We start from the raw sequence: 17,779 nt of genomic DNA on the forward strand, positions 1-17,779 counted from the left end.
GCCTGCTTGCTACACTATTCAGCCCTACTGTAAGAGCTGCTGGTATCTAAGTACTGGGAGACACCAGTAGTATCCAGGAAAGGTGGCTACTGGAGGTGAAGTCCAGTTCTGTCAGATTTTGCATAGTCAGCGTTGCTACAGTTTCTTTCTCTCCTTCCTTTTTCTCTATTTCTTTCTTTTTCTCTCTCTCTCTCTCTCTCAATTGTTCTCCCTCTTTTTTCTATCTTCCTCGCTCAATTTTTCTCCCCCTTTTTTTTTCTCTTCTCTATTTCTTTCTTTGCATGGTTTTACACCTGCGCCCATTCGCAGGAAAGGGGAATCCCCACGGCCGAACGGCTCTGTCTCAGGACAGAACTGAATAGCGTTGACTATAATGGGGTCCGTTCGGTTTCCACCCAGATGCCTGCGGCTTTTAGCATAGCTTTTTCTTCCTGTATTTTGAGACGGAACCTCGGACCAGAGGTTTCAACACAGATGTAAAACCACCCTTTCTTACTCTCAGTCCCTCTTTCTTTTTCTCTCTCTATTTCTCTCCCTCATTCTCTCTCTCCCTCTATCTTTCTATTTTTCACCTTCTTTCTCTGCTTTACCTTGCTTTCTCACTTTTTCTCCCTCTTTCTCTCTCTCCTTTCTTTCTCTCTCTCCTGCTCTCTCTCTCTCTCTCTGCCTTCCCCTCCCACTCCGCTGTCTCTGCTTGTAGGTCCTATCACTGACAGATCACAGTGCTGAGAGTCAAGTGTACAAGAGAGACCAGAAAGTGTTGAGAGAGCTCAGGAACTGTGAGGAAGAGACAGCCACACATGAAGTGACAGCAGAGGTGCAGGGTGGGCGGCTGCCCCAGAGCTAGATGTGGATGACAGAAGTGCAAGATCGAGACTCCACATGTGAGCCGCAGAAGAGGAAGAGAAAGTGAGCACAGTGCAAAAGAGACATTCCCTGGAGAGGAAGCGAGAGACGGACAGAGGAGGAGACGGCTCTATAAGGAAGAGACAGACAGTCGTGGCAGCTGGGATAGACAGTGTGCAGCATCAGAGATGCTGGAGTCCCCTGTGATAACGGCGCAGCCGTCCCTCCACCCTGACCTGCAACAATCCTGTGAGAACTCCACCCGGGTGCACGCCGATGGTAACCCAGCCATCAGCACCCTCATGTTTGCCCTGGGAGTGTTGGGGAACCTGTTGGCATTGGGCATCTTGGGGGTTCATCGGAGAGAAAGAAGAGCGCGTGCCTCGCCATTTTGTGTCCTAGTGACGGGTCTGGCTGTGACGGACCTTCTAGGCACCTGCGTCTTGAGTCCGGTGGTTTTCGTTTCCTATGCTCAGCAGGCATCTCTCCTGGCATTGGGCTCTCAGCCGCTTTGTCAACTTTTTGCATTTGCTATGACTTTCTTCAACCTGTCCTCCATGATGATCCTGTTTTTCATGGCTTTTGAGCGCTGCCTGGCACTAAGTCATCCTTATTTGTATGCCCAGCATAACTGGGGGCACCGCCTGGCACGGGCGGCTTTGCCTATATCCTACATTTTGCCGGCGCTGCTCTGTGCGCTGCCTCTGATCGGAGTTGGAGAACATAAACAGTACTGTCCGGGCACTTGGTGCTTCATTCGGATGGCAGTGCCACCCACAATCGGGAAAGATGGCGTTCTGGCCTTTTCTCTGCTGTATGCCAGCTTGACGGGGCTTCTGATCCTGGCAATATTACTCTGTAATGCCTCTGTGACTGCCAGTCTGTGCCGCATGAGGAAGGGTCAGAGGGCAAGACGAGGGTCACTGCGCAGAGGGGGCGCACGAGGATTGTTCCTAGGGGCTGGAGAAGAGGAACTGGAACATCTCATGCTCCTGGTGCTCATGACCATAATATTCATGGTGTGCTCGGTGCCATTGACGGTGAGTGCCCTGAGAGGTGGGTGTTGGAGAGGGCATCTGTGTATAAATACTGCTGTAATGTGCCTTCATGTGTGGGATCAACATTAAAGGGGTTGTTCAGGGTTAGAAAAACATGGATTCTTTCTTCCAATCACAGTGCCACCCTTGTCCATAGGGTTGTGTGTGGTATTGCAGCACAACTTCATTGAAGTGAATGGGAGCTGAGCTGCAATACCAGACATAACCCTCAGAACAACGGTGGCGCTGTGTTTGGAAGAAAGCAGCCATGTTTTCAAACCCTGGACAACCCCTTTAATATTCCATCAATGTGGCTATAGTTAGGGAGCAGAGAGACTCGAAACAAGAGACAAGTACGGACATACAGGGGTTAATTTACTACTAATATGAACCATATAAAAAAGGGGGAACAGAGAATGACCCAAACATCCAGGCAGGGACAAACCGGGGCGACCCCGGCATTCAGCTCTGACATCTCAGGGCCGAGGTCACTCGGCTCAGAGAATCGTCCTCCATCAACACTTCCCCATAGGATACAAGTGTCAGGCGGCTGCTCATAATGCGAGAAATATAGATTTTTCCCATATAGACCCCATCTGAGTCTACAAAGGATAAAGAGACTCTAGAACTCTGGTTGGGGTACAAGATAAGGACACACTGGCACTTGGGGTACAGTATAATAATATGCCAACACTTAGGGTACAGGATAAAGACATGCTAACACTTAGGGTACGATAAAATGAGGCGCTGATACTCGGGATACAGGATAATGAAGCACTGGCACTTGGGGTACAGAATAATGAAGTACTGGCACTTGGGGGACAGCCTAATCACATGCTAACACTTGGGGTACAGGAAAATGAGTCAATTACACGGGTTACATGATAATGAAACTTGGAGGCCAGAAAAATAACATGGTGACACTCAGAGGGACAAGACAATAACACTATGGGACAGGATAATGATGCATTGACACTTGGGGTACAAGATAATAGCACACTGACACTTAGGGGGGCAGGATAATGACACACTGATACTTGGGTGACAGGATAATGAAACACTAATACTTGGGGTACAGGATAATGACACGCTGATACTTGGGGTACAGGATAATGACACGCTGACACTTGGGGTACAGGATAATGACACGCTGACACTTGGGGGACAGGATAATGACACACTAATACTTGGGGTACAGAATAATGACACACTAATACTTGGGGTACAGGATATTGACAAGCTAACACTTAGAGTACAGGATAATGATGCACTGACACTTGGGGGTACAAGACAACAACACTTTGACACGAGGTACAGGATGATTCTTGACTCCTGGCACTGCTGATGCCGCTGATGGTCGCTGTCTCCCAGGAAGAGCGGCTACACAGCTGGCTGTATTGATAGACTTTCCCTCCTTCCTGTCCCGGCGATGTGAGCGGCTGTCTCCTACCCCAGTGCTGCAATGCTGGTGGGATGGCAGTCGGGCTATGCAGCCACCATGATGCCCAGCACCGCAGACAGCTGGTAACGTTCCCTCTAAGACTTTGTAGCCAGTGGGCGGACAGTTATGGTTGTGAGGGCCGTTCTCTGTAAGCCGGGAAATACACAATCACATCCAATAAATACTAACATACAGCGCCCTAATAATCCAGATATACAGGGCCCCATGCCAGGTCTATCACTGTGGGGGCGATTGTCTACATCCTTGGTGGTCTAAGGTAGTAACGGGGGTTAATTCTAGCATCCAGGTGATCTTGGGCAATCAAATAATTAAAAAACATATAATTGAAAATCCGCTTAAACAAATGACCCTTACCAAATATAATAAAACCGGACTAACAAACACAAATCTATAGGGTTATGATCAGCTCACGTAAATATCTGCCAGGATAACTATATACCCTCCTACCATCCATGAAAGACATGTAAGGGTGTATCAGGCAGGGGTCATCAGGAAATGAACCAACCCCGAGTTGTCCCTATCAAATTCACCTAGGCCTAGAGAGTTATCGCCCCAAAAAGGGCGTCCCTGTACCGAAACCTCGCCTTAAGGAGCTCTGTTATACGTGAACACGAGAACAATCTCAGTAAATGCTCGGTAGCCATGAATAATCCTTCAACAGAGCCGCCTCTGAGCAGAAGGAAAACGCATACAAATCATGAATGGATACGTCCTGTGTAGGCACAGACACTAAAATACAGATAAGGATCAAGAACAAACTGAAACAGTAGAACCCTGATCAAACTTCACCAAAAGTTGCCGCAAACTCAAGCCTCAGGCAGTTCTTTTTGTCCGAACCTGGAAGAAGAAGAGGAAGAAAACTTCTTTATCATTTTCTTCTTCATTGTCTTCTTTTTCTTCCTCCTTCTGTTATACGGGGCTTCGTGGCTCATACAACACTTTTGCAAGCATTTTGGTGAAGTTTTGCTTCTGTTAAAACTAATGTGAACCAAATTGAACTCTGTGAACCAGCTGAACTGAACTTTTGTAAAGCTCACTCAATAATACCCAGATGAAATATCACCGCAGCAAAATCACTGAATATCAAAACTAATTGATGAAATGGAGTATTACATATAATTCATAAATGTACCATAGCCGAATGATCCCACAGACACTGGAATCCATCAATATCAATTAGATAGATAATGGGCTTAGTGCAGAAATAAATGAAGCTGATAGCTAATAAATGGAATTCATAAATAAAGCTAGCATCAAAGAAATATACAAAATGCTCAAATCCACAAAGATCAGTTCATGCAGAATGGATGCGATGTATGAATAATTAAATTATAGATATTACACATGCATGAGCAGAGAGGATATGAAGATTCATAAAAGTGTGCCAATCAATATGATGTAAGCAGGAGGTAAAAACATCCAGAAATAATGAATCAAATTGTTGCATAAATCAATAAATAAATTCTCAGCAGACAAATAATATTGTAGACACTCAGATACACACAGCGCTGAGAACAATGTACAGAACAAGACTGACTTCATGGAAAACGTGTTTCCCCATGCTGTCGTCCAAGGGCTCCTTAGATGGCTATTTTATTTAATAGGCGACGTTACACAATGGTCTGCTATGGAGTAATGTAGGGCGCATATTAGGGTCCCCCAATCTGGTTTTTGAGGATCCCAGCCATCTAATGTGCTTCATTTGTCTTTTGATGAACAACAACAGGGGAAACACATTGGGATTGGAATGTACAGCCATTGTCAATAACCATCCCTCCCTAGAAGTTGTCAGAATAGAATATAACTTTCTATATTTAATTGTAACGTTGATATAAGGAAGTAATTACAATATCAGAGCAGAAAGATCATTTATTGTGGAGAACAGATCCCTTGTAGGGAGGCTCTAGTACCCTGCTTTACCGCTTCTAGCTTGGATACAAGATGTGATACAGACAGGCATAGAGGCTCTAGTACCCTGTTGAACTGCCTCCAGCTTGGATACAAGATATGATACAGGCGAGCATGGAGGCTCTAGTACCCTGTTGTACCACCTCTAGCTTGGATACAAGATGTGATACGGGCGGACATAGAGGCTCTAGTACCCTGTTGTACCGCCTCTAGCTTGGATACAAGATGTGATACAGGCGAGCATGGAGGCTCTAGTACCCTGTTGTACCGCCTCTAGCTTGGATACAAGATGTGATACGGGCGGACATAGAGGCTCAAGTACCCTGTTGTACCGCCTCTAGCTTGGATACAAGATGTGATACAGGCGAGCATAGAGGCTCTAGTACCCTGTTGTACCACCTCTAGCTTGGATACAAGATGTGATACGGGCGGACATAGAGGCTCTAGTACCCTGCTGTACTGCCTCTAGCTTGAATGCAAGATGTGATACAGGCGAGCATGGAGGCTCTAGTATCCTGTTTACCGCCTCTAGCTTGAATAAAAGATGTGATATGGGCGGGCATAAAGGCTCTAGTATCCTGATATCATGTTGTATCGCCTCTAGCTTGAATACAAGATGTGATAAGGGTGGGCATGGAGGCTTTAGTATCCTGTTGTACCACCTCTAGCTTGAATACAAGATGTGATACGGGCGGGCATGGAGGCTCTAGTACCCTGTTGTACCACCTCTAGCTTGGATATAAGAAGTGATATGAGCGGGCATGGAGGCTCTAGTACCCTATTGTACCGCCTCTAGCTTGGATACAAGATGTAACACAGGCGGGCATGTAGGCTCTAGCACCCTGTTCTACCGCTTCTAGCTTGGATACAAGATGTAATATAGGTGGGAATAAAGGCTCTAGTACTCTGTTGTATCGCCTCTGGCTTGGATACAAGATATGATACAGGTGAGCATGGAGGCTCTAGTACCCTGTTGTACCACCTCTAGCTTTGAAACAAGATTTGATATGGGAGGGCATGGAGGCTCTAGTACCCTGTTGTACCGCCTCCAGCTTGGATGCAAGATGTGATACAGACAGGCATGGAGGCTCTAGTACCCTTTTGTACCGCCTCTGGCTTCGATACAAGATGGGATATGGGTGGGCATGGAGGCTCTAGTACCCTATTCTACTGGCTCTAGCTTGGATACAAGATGTGATACGGGCGGGCATGGAGACATAAAGGTGCTGTATGGTATTCTGCAGCATATCGCTTCAAATTTACTGTAACTGAGCCTCTAGATCCTGCACACTTGTAGGCTGTGGAAGTTGGCATCCCAGATAGTCCCGTACATGTTCTGTTGGCGAAAAATCTAGTGACCGGGAAGCCACGGAAATGTAACAACGTTGTGGGGTCTCCTGTGACTCTCTTGTGTGTGCGGCCAATGCATTATCCTGCTGCCTCTTGGAAGCAGCAATAAGAGGAACACATATGACTGCAAGATGTCCTGAACATATCCCTGAGCTGTCATTGTCCCTCGTACCACCACTAGGTGGGAACAACTGTCATATGTGATGGCCTCCCAGACCAACACATCAGCAGAGGGCAGTGTGCTGCTCCACAGCCAAGGCAGGATTGAGGCGCTCACTCCGAGGTCTCCAGACACGAACACGGTTGTCGTCAGCGCCCACACTAAACCCTGATTTATCGCTGAAGACAATCTGGTTCCTCTCTGTAGTGTCCAGTTTTATCGTTCATGACATCGCAGCAAACAGAGGCAACGGTGGGTATCAGAGACCTTACATGTAATGGGCGCCATTAGACCAAATATCCTTCATCCAAGCGCCTGGAAATGGTTCCAACAGACACAGGGGTGTAACGATGGATCCAACACCTCCTAACAGGCTGGTCAGAATGGCCCGGTGGGGGACAATTCATCGATACGATCATCCAGCTTCTCACATCCCAATAATGCGCCCCTCTCAGACTCTGGTAACGGGGTGAAATCACTTCTCTGCATCGTAGAGGCGTCTAGTGGTCAATAAGCTCTACACAAGCGGAAAAAGAGGTCACTACACACAAGGAGCCTCCGAGAGCCTTTTATAGGCCAAGGGGGGAACCTCTTTTAGGGTCTACGGTGACAAGACTGTTCATCTAATCACCACAACTGTTATCATTTACATATCAGCCTGAGATGGAACCGCATGTCGGGTTTAGCAGCAAAACGACAACTTCTTCTAGGAGAGGATTGTTTTTGACTAAGAGTGTATTATATCTATGATTTAGTTATTCATAAATCGCACCTATTAGGCATTTACCAATGTTTATGGATTTCAGTATTTTGTACATTTATGAATTCCATCTATTAGCTATTAGTCTCATTTATCTCTGTACTGGCCCATTATGTATTTGATGGATTCCTGTATCTGTGAGACTAACTATGGTGCATTTATGAATATAAGTAATACATGTAATATTCCATTTCTTTAATCCTTTTTTGATACTCAGTGATTTATATTCCATCTAGATCAGGGGTGTCAAACTCATTTTCACCGATGGCCACATCAGGCTTATGGTGACCTTCAAAGGGCTGACTGTAAGACAGTATAGTAATGGCTCGTTGACACAAGCGTATTTGCGTAATATGCAGTGAATAGAAGCCATTTATTTCAATGAGTTCATTCACATGATGTATATTTTCATACAACATAACCTATTTTGTTACATACTTGGGACCCCGATAGGCCATTGAAGTGAATGGGGCGCGCAAATACATGGTGAATGCGCAGGAAACCTATGTATTCACTGCATATTTGCACACCATCTCAGTGGGCCCATCTGCGTTCTTTTTTGCGTGCCCAAATATGTAGGCATAAGCGATTTTCGATTGCGCAAATACGCAACATATTTGTGCGACCGAAATAAGATTACGCCTGTGTGAACGAGCCCTAATAGTGACCCCTATAGTGGTCGCAGTAGTAATAGTGAATCTCATAGTGGCCCCAGTAAAAATATTGACCCCCACAGCAAACCCCGTAGTAACAGGGTACCCCACAGCGGGCTCCGTAGTAACAGGGTACCCCACAGCGGGCCCTGTAGAAACAGGGTACCCCACAGCGGGCCTCATAGTAACAGGGTACCCCACAGCGGGCCCCGTAGTAATAGCGACCCCCACAGTGGCCACAGTAGTAATAGTGACCCCCACAGTGGCCCCAGTAGTAATATCCCCACAGCAATATTATCCCCCTCAGCAATATTAATCCCCCCCAGCAGCAGCCACAGCCACCATTAACACCCCCAACCCATATACTTACCTCCTTCCTGCTGTAAGCGCAGCTCCCCCTCTGCTCGCGCTGATCCCCAGGTGCACACTGACGTCAGTGTGTGTGCCCGGCACGCTTCCTCCGAGTCCCCTCCTGCGGAACTTAAGAGCAGGGGACTCAGGGAAGGAGGATCCCGGCTGCACACTGACGCCAGAATGTGCGCCTAGATCAGCGGTAACAGTGCGATTACCAGCGGGGAGCTGCGGCACCCCAGCTGGTAATCGCTAGAGTGGTGAGTGTCCGTCGGCACGCCGCGGGCCACTGAAAATGAGGCAGCGGGCTGAATTCGGCCTGCGGGCCTTGTGTTTGACGCGTAATCTAGATAATTTTGAGTGAACTTTCCTAAAGTTTGGTTCAGCCGCTTCACAGAATTTTGGCTAAACGTTTGGCTCGGTTTGAACTGAACAAGAACTTCACCAAATAACCCTAAAACTGGTGCATAACAAAGGCTAAGAGCCATAAAAGCCATGTATAACAGAAGAAAGAAGACGTTTTCAGCTTCTTCCTCCTTTTCCACTTCCTCTACTGCTTTATCTTCTTGTGGGTTTGTGCTGAATCGTAGTTACAGTTCAATCCGACCTGAAGCCAGGTTCTACTGTTTGGAATCACTCAATTCCAGAATTAGGTTTGTAATCTTGATCTTTATCTGTATATTAGCATCTGTGCCTCGTACATGAATTGGATGGTGACTTCTGCTCTGTTAGTTGTTGGATTTCTTCATGAATTCTGGCTCTGTGCACCTTATTAACATTTATTGAGATTATTATGGTGTTTTGTGGTGCAGAAGTGTAAAACTCATTTTCATGGAAGGCCACATTAGCCTTATGACTGCCTTTAGCTAGAGGAAAAAGGAAAAATGATGGGAGTTAGCAGAACTTGCTGAAATGTTCCCAAAAGACTCCTCAGGACAGAGCTCGCACGCAGCGGAATGACCATCAGTACAACACAACGTCCTCCCTGATCCGCGCCGCAGGCTCACAGGATACAGACTGGAACAGACTGTCCTCTGCAGGATGGTAGCGAGGACGAGGTGGGATGTACAAGCCGCCTCACGGTCTGAGTCCCGGCAAGCAGCGCTGTACTGCAGGAAATGCTCAGCGGGAGCAGACAGGAGATGCGGTAACAGCCACAGCACTCAGTCCGCATGTGCAGCGTCCGAGGAGCGGGCCCTCAGCCGAGGAGATGGTGGGATAGATAAGGATTTCTGTAACAGTGGCTTTACCATCTCCTTTCCAGGGGGTAGCTCCAGACCCGTCCACGTTACTGCTGGAGGAGGTCACAGGGAAAGGGCAACTAGCAGTTACCTCAACGTCCGAGGTCACTCGTGACGCCACTGTTCCATCCTCTGCGGTGAATTTGGAAGTGAGAATAACGTAATCCACGCAGAGGGATAACTTTCAGGACAAACAGGGAATGGTTGGTAATGACCATTTAGTTACCTACAATAAGGTTCCAATACAACAATAACATTTCAGTACAATTTACACTCTCAGAAGATAGTGTGACAGGGAGGCTTCTCGGGTCAGACAATCCACATTCCTAGTGATCCTGCTTCCGGACACTCTCTCTTTCTACCAACTCTCTACTGGTCAACACTCGCTTTTTTTAGTGTCCTTCTCTCTATCTCTTATTTTCAGTGCTGATGGCGACACTGGCACATCCTGTGTGAAGCAGTCCCAGGCCAAACTGCGGGGTATCTCTCAGACTCTTCCATTCTGGACTACACAGTGTCTGTGTGTCTCGCTTGCAGAACTACACTCTCCTGCAAGACCCGCTTCTGACTTGCTTACAAACACATATATACAACATAGTCACATGACATACAACATGATATATTTCTCAGACATAACCCAGACGTTAACCCGTTCAGTGCTGCAGAGGTGCAATACACATCAAATGCATAGAACATAGAAGACATTGACAATATCATTGCATAAGACAAACATTTAACATTGTGGAGGGGACCCTGGGCTGCTACACATGTACCTGACGTCGCAGTTTAAGACCAAGATGGTGGCTGCAATCCCGTTACCCAGCATCAGGCCGCAAACAAGGGCCTCTTCTGCATCCGGAACTCGCAGGTAGCATAAAATAACTTGGCGGGCCAGTTTCAGTCCGTGGGCCCTGAGTTTGACATGTGACCTCGGGTATAGCAGGGCTCCTCAGGGAGAGGTTCCGGTAGGGGGTGCTCTTTTTGTGATAAATCTCTAGGCCTAGGTGAATCTGACATGGACATAGCAGGTTCAGTACATCCTCTGATGACACTTTCTGGGACATCTGTCACATCTCCTTCATGGACCTGAGCTGATGACATCGGTATAGATTTATGTTTGTCAGTCAGGTTTTATTATACTTAATAAAGGTAATTCATTAGGCAGATTTTTAGTGCTATTTGTATGTGGGTGCAGCTAATTGTATTACTTTTCAGTGATTGGGTAATCAAATAATTACATTTAAGATCCCTGATGGAGGGCAGTAGAAAGGATAATCCTTCATTCCTGGGATCCGGTGGTCCCTAACTTTTCCATGTTCCAAGGTGGTCTTGGCTGTAGTAGGATGAACGCTGATGGTTCAGCTTACTGCACAGATTAGAGAGGACGGAGCAGCTGTTGTACGGATGCACAGTTCTCTCCATGATGGGGCAGAGTGACTCAGGAGTGCTCTGCCTGATCATTAAGGCCCCTTTCATTCAATTATAAGTCCATAACAGATACATCTGGGGTTACTGTGGATTTCTGACACGGTTTTCACTTCAACTGATGCAGATGTGCATGCGGATTTGCCCAATTCAATAGGTCTAAGGGCTCCTTCCCAGAAAGGTATTGTTAAAGTGTATTACACATATGAGTTTTGCATATGTAATACGCTGTACCAATCTACCTCAGACTCCCATGTTGCCACTCACACATATTATGCAAAATATGCACGCAATAAAGATCGCAGCATGTTCTATGTTGCCATGTAATATAAGCACATATACACCAGATCGTACTTGCTGCGCACCACCAAATGTCTGATGCGGATGGCATGCAAATTATTCTCATGTGAAGCCACACTAATTCACATGTGGGTTTTTTAATGCAGATTCCATGTGTTTTTTGTGTCTGGGATGAGCATATTAAGTTTTGTTAAAAGACTTGTTAAAAGGTCTGATTTTGACTTGCAGGAATGCTGCCTACCAGTAGGTAGCGCTGCAGAGGCATTGTCCCATCTTCCATTTGCATAAGTTACTAGGTGCTTTCCCTAAGGAGAAACCAAACCCCTTCCTGACCCAAGTTTTTTTCCCGTGATACAAAAAAAAATTCCCATCATACAAGCAATGGGGTAATAAAAGGACTCTGATGCGGATTTTAGCACAGAATGCATGTTCAAACCACTCTGTGTGAACGGGCTGAAGAGGGAGGTCCAGCAAGTCTGCAGGGAAGGAGACTTCCCCTGGGTAAAGGCAGCTCCTATGGAGACAAGATGGTGGTTTTAACCATGAGTCTGCCCCCTTGCGTACGCAGCAGCTTGTGGCTCTTCTTGTTCTATCGTGGGTTGATATGTAGGCAGCAACTTTGGGGTTAATCAGATTTCTGAGTTTCTGTGGTGACATCTCTTATCTGAGGCCTCATCACAGTCACCTAATAAACCTCATGAAGCAAGTCACCAAATGTCTAGAATCACTGACGCCATCCTGCAGAGCCTCCCACCCCTCTACTTCCAGCAAAGCATTGCATCCATCACAGGGCTGGCATAGCCTACTAAGGGTCTCTACGGAACAGCAGTGTGTGGCCCCTCTGCCAGCGTCATGCAGCTACTATTGCTCATATTTAAAGGGATTATGGAGGACCCTTCGCTCCTCTGACTTTTCCTAGAAAATTTTTATGCCGTTTCTCTCCTATTCCTCCTTGAAAAGTATTAATAAATTGACATCTGCGTGTTACCAGTTGCCTTGTCAAATAGACATGTCCCTGCACAGTCTGCACTGATTGGACAATTTCAGAGGGTGCTAGCACTGGTAACACCCTGTTTCCTTTTATTCCAATATTTCTAGTAGGAACAACAGAGGAACTGTACAACACTGTTCAAAGAAAAGGGGCTCCAGAATTACTGTATTTTATGGGGAATAACACTATGCCACCTCTCTAAAAAAAAGTACAAATAATCTTAGTTTCCCTAAAGCGATGGATAACATCCCTGGTGGTCTAGGGCCATGAAGGAGTTAATGGCATCCCTGTTGGTCTAGGACATTGAGGTTATTTATTAACATTTCAGGTGGGGCATTAAGGAGGTTAATGATTATATCCCTGGTAGACTAGACAGTGAAGGGGTTAATAACATCCCTGGTAAATCTAGAGCATGGAAGGGCCTCTATCTGTAGTAAAGGCGGCATGACTTCTTTCCTCTTCCTCCTCCCTTTGTGGCTGCGGACATCTCATCCTGCATCATCGGCCAATCACAGAACAGCTCAGGCAATCATAGAGGCTCTGTGATTGGCTGACAGATAAGGATACAGGGTCTGTGTAAGGTATGAGACCCTCCTGCAGGTTATGAGGAGGAGATGGATGAGAGAAAAGGTAGATACAAATTTTAAAACCACCAGTGTGGGTTCCTTCCCACCTCTAGGGCCCCAGTGCAGCTGCATAGGTTGTCTATCCCCCCTGCTAGCTTTATCTTCAGCAGAGTATTGCAACCTTCTAACATGTCCATTCTCTTGCCCACAGCTCTGCGCTTTCTTGGGTGCCCTCCGTAACAGGGACCCATTGGATGAATCAGGTGAGCTCTTGGCCTTCCGCTTCAGTGCGCTGAACCCCATTCTGGACCCCTGGATCTTCATCATATTCCGGGGATCAGTGTTTCGCAAACTCCGTTCTTTGCTCTGTATGGCCTGGAACAAACCCACCAAACCTGTCCCTGTCCATGGCTCTGTGGAGACGAGAACTATAAGCCCAATGACCTCCATCAGTGGACCCTGAGAGATCCCAGAGACAAGCCACACAACACATAGGAGGGAGCCAGAGGCCTCTGCAGCAGCTGTGGAGACGTCACATGACAGGCCGCTCTGCGGGGGCGGGGCACTTATGGGAATTCAGCTGTTACATTGTAAGGAGTGCACAGTGATTTATCTATTGTCACACCCCTTGTACATTATATAGCATGGACTAATGGCGTACCTGCAGGTGGATTCTCTGTTATCAGCCAAATGACAACAGTGTTAAGACGTGGAGCGTGACCACGGGGACTCTCCTGGATCTGGAACTTCCTAAGAATAAACTTTACAGGAGAGTGAACAAAGGGTTAATGTTGGGCAGCAGCCCCTTACCTGCCTTCTGTCCTGAGGACACCAGATCCTGCACTGTAACCACGTCGGCATCTACATTTTCTTGCACTAAATAGTTTGTGAGATGACCCTTGTCTGTGCCTGTCATTGCTGTAGGAATGGTGCCAGAATACACCCCTTTACACCGAAACCCAACACCCCCAGAAAACCTAAACAGTCATTAACTCCATCCTAGGAGAGCTGGGTACCAGAACCAGAACATTAAGGCATCTTAGCTGTAACCCAGCTTTCCTAGAATCCAACACTGAAAATCTACTGTGCAGAATCTGGACTGCCCCCAGCACAGTTAGGTCTGTATCATTACACACTCAGCACTATCCACATCACATTTAGGACTGTAATATCACATTCTCAGGACTGAATCATTACACACTCAGGACTGTATCACATATAATCAGCACTGTCCACCATCCCATAATCAGGACTGTATCATCACATTGTTGGGGGTTTCAAGGATGATGTTGGGACATCTATAGTTTCTTGTATCCCCATGCTGAATGTTGTATCAAGAAAAAATCTTGCTAAAAAGTGTGTACATCCTCTCGTCTTCAGTCAGACACAACTGCTTCCTTAAAGCGCACTTAAACTTTTCAGGTAAGTTTGCAGAATAAGCCGTTGTGTGAACATGAGGAGCAGCAAGACTTCTGATCATTATAGGACTTGTATCCGTTACTTATTAACAGGTTCTCCCTGTGCAGGCTCCATCTCTAATTCTCAGTTTTCACAAGCTGATACTGCTTTCCTATCTCTGAGCTGGTGGGTGTAGACAGCTGCTATGATGTCTCCATACACTCTCTCTCTCATACACTGCACACAGAGGAGATCCTCTCTCCCCCTCTCTCTCATACACTGCACAGAGGAGATCCTCTCTCTCTCTCTCTCTCTCTCTCACTGCACAGAGGAGATCCTGCTCCTCTCTCTCTCTCCCATACACTGCACACAGAGGAGATCCCCTCTCTCTCCCTCTCATACACTGCACCCAGAGGAGATCCTGCTCCCCTCTCTCTCCCTCCCATACACTGCACACAAAGGAGATCCTACTCCCCTCTCTCTCCCATACACTGCACACAGAGGAGATCCTGCTCCCCCTCTCTCTCTCTCTCTCTCTCTCACTGCACACAGAGGAGACCCGGCTCCCCCCCCCCCCCTCTCTCCCATACACTGCACACAGAGGTGATCCTGCTCCCCCCACTCTCCCATACACTGCACACAGAGATCATCCTGCTCCCCTCTCTCTCCCCCATACACTGCACACAGGGGAGATCCTGCGCTCTCTCTCTCTCTCTCTCCCCCCTATACACTGCACACAGAGGAGATCCTGCTCCCCTCTCTCTCTTCCCCATACACTGCACACAGGGCAGACACTGCTCCTCTCTCTTCCCTATACACTGCACACAGGGGAGATACTACTCCTCTCCCCCCCCCCCCCCCCCCATACACTGCACACAGAGGAGACCCTGCTCCCCTCTCTCTCTCTCCTATACACTGCACACAGAGGAGATCCTGCTCCCCTCTCTCTCCCATACACTGCACACAGAGGAGATCCTGCTCCCCCCCCCCTCTCTCTCCCATACACTGCACACAGAGGAGATCCTGCTCCCCCCCCTCTCTCTCCCATACACTGCACACAGAGGAGATCCTGCTCCCCCCTCTCTCTCTCCCATACACTGCACACAGAGGAGATCCTGCTTCCCTCTCTCTCTCCCATACACTGCACACAGGGGAGAGGAGATCCTGCTCCCCTTTCACTTCCATACTCTGCACACAGAGGAGAGGAGATCCTGCTCCCCTCTCACTCCCATACTCTGCACACAGAGGAGAGGAGATCCTGCTCCCCTCTCACTCCCATACTCTGCACACAGAGGAGAGGAGATCCTGCTCCCCTCTCACTCCCATACTCTGCACACAGAGGAGAGGAGATCCTGCTCCCCTCTCACTCCCATACTCTGCACACAGAGGAGAGGAGATCCTGCTCCCCTCTCACTCCCATACTCTGCACACAGAGGAGATCCTGCTCCCCTCTCTCTCTCTCCCATACACTGCACACAGAGTAGATCCTGCTCCCCTCTCTCTCCCATACACTGCACACAGAGGAACTCCTGCTCCTTCATCTCTTGTAGCAACCCACAGAAAAATAGTATGTTATTTATATTGCACGGTGAACGCCACTTATAAAAGCATTAAAAAAAAAAAAAAAAGAAAACCGAAAGCAGAATTGAGGTTTTTCACCCCGTCCCTAACATGTTATAACATCATACAAACCCCAATGTGGTACCAATGAAAGTTGCGAACCACCATGTAATAACAAGCCCCCACACGGCTGTTGATGGAAAAATAAAAGTCATGACTTTTGAAAAGTGAAGATGGGAAAAAAAAAAAAATCACTGCCTCTGTTAATTAATGGGCGATTTCACATCACTGCACAGTTATCAGTTCCCCTGTGGTTAATGCCGGTGAGTTAATTGTTATTCTTGCTGACCTCAATGGACACACAGATGTTGTTTCCAAATACCAAAACATTTAAGTACAAAATACGGATGCAGTGGTAGGATGATGAAGCCTGGGTGGGAATACCCTGACCTCCGACCTAAGCGCCCCCTGGTAGGGGTAACATTACTGCATTTATCAGTTACCTGAAATGGTTAAATTGAAGCTTGGTGATAAGAAGCTGCCGGACACTGGAGGAGGAGCCCAATGCTCAGCAGCGGAGGGATGATTATCGGATCGTTGCCACAGCGACAGAGCGCAATTCCGATAATAACATCAGGAGAGAATTCCTACTTATGTGATAAATTCCTGCACTGATCTGTTCTACAACCACACAACACATGCAGAACAAATGCCTACACTACTGGAAAAGGTGATGACAGAGACAACAGCTCACCCGCAGCACTCAGGGCTACTGCAGAATCCTAGAGAAAACATGATTCACAACCCAGACAGACCCGAAACAAACCTCCTAAATCTGACCCTCAATCCTGAGAAGCTCCCCTAATGGTGCTGTATAAATCTGTTTGTACTAAGCTCCCCTAAGTGGTGACTCTGTACACAGTAAGCCCCCCTAGTGGTTGCTGTATATATCTATATGCAGTGAGCTCCCCTTAGTGGTGACTGTACGCAGTGGTGGCTGTAAGGCCTCATGTCCACAGGCAAAAGAAGAATTAAAATTCGCAGCGGATTTTAACTCTTCTCCCGCCCGCGGATCCGCACCCCATAGGGATGCACTGACCACCCGCGGGTAGATAAATACCCGCGGATGGTCAATAAAAGTGAATTTTAAAAAAAATGGAGCATGTAAAAAAACGCGACATGCTCCATTTTCGTGCGGGTCTCCCGCGGGGACGGCTCCCGCGGGCTTCTATTGAGGCCTATGGAAGCCGTCCGGCTCTTTTTTGCTTCGGCTCGGCGGATGTGCCCGGCGCATGCGCGCGGCACGCCACCGACGTGCTGAGTTCATCCGCCGGCCGAAAAAGAAGATCCGGCCGTGAGGAAGAGAAGACGTGCCCGACCCGCTGCGGGTGAGTTAATTCTTATTAATTGTTATTTTCAGAGCTCATGTCCGCGGGGCAGGAGGGACCCACTACGGATTCTCCATGGAGAATCCGTAGCGGGCCCGATTTTCTCCGTGGACATGAGGCCTAAATATCTGTATAAAGTGAGCTCCCTGTAGTAGGGGGTTGTATATACCTGTATAGTGAGCTCCCCCTAGTGGTGGCTGTAGATATCTGTATAAAGTGTGCTCCGTCTAGTGGTGGCTGTAAGTATCTGTATAAAAGGAGCTCCCTCTAGTGGTGGTTGCATGATCTTACGTATTTTCATGGCTGTGTAATAAGCATCAGGTTCCCCCCCCACACACACACACACACACACATACACTTTATAAAAAGCTCGGAATTTCTAT

At 47.4% G+C, this 17,779-nt stretch overlaps 1 protein-coding gene across 2 annotated transcripts; it reads left to right on the forward strand.

The window, feature by feature from the left end:
- The first annotated feature begins 280 nt into the window (after nt 1-280).
- On the forward strand, nt 281-13,946 carry PTGIR (prostaglandin I2 receptor). 2 transcript variants are annotated; one of them, XM_066581490.1, is made up of 2 exons: nt 281-1,886; nt 13,262-13,946. In XM_066581490.1, the coding sequence occupies exons 1-2, from the start codon at nt 1,035-1,037 to the stop codon at nt 13,511-13,513; spliced, it is 1,104 nt and encodes a 367-aa protein (XP_066437587.1). In that variant the 5' UTR covers nt 281-1,034; the 3' UTR covers nt 13,514-13,946. The 2 variants fall into 2 exon arrangements, with proteins under 2 accessions (XP_066437587.1, XP_066437588.1); XM_066581491.1 differs by having other exon boundaries at nt 281-1,902; nt 13,262-13,400.
- Nucleotides 13,947-17,779: the final 3,833 nt, after the last annotated feature.

Source organism: Eleutherodactylus coqui, chromosome 10 (assembly GCF_035609145.1).
Source record: "Eleutherodactylus coqui strain aEleCoq1 chromosome 10, aEleCoq1.hap1, whole genome shotgun sequence".
In the NCBI taxonomy this organism is placed as follows: Eukaryota; Metazoa; Chordata; class Amphibia; order Anura; family Eleutherodactylidae; genus Eleutherodactylus; species Eleutherodactylus coqui.

Bases quoted from the DNA above. Each gene is read 5' to 3' on its own strand.
- PTGIR (XM_066581490.1), top strand. From the start codon at position 1,035: ATGCTGGAGTCCCCTGTGATAACGGCGCAGCCGTCCCTCCACCCTGAC. The intron at 1,887-13,261 runs GTGAGTGCCCTG...TCTTGCCCACAG, and splicing joins TGTGCTCGGTGCCATTGACG to CTCTGCGCTTTCTTGGGTGC.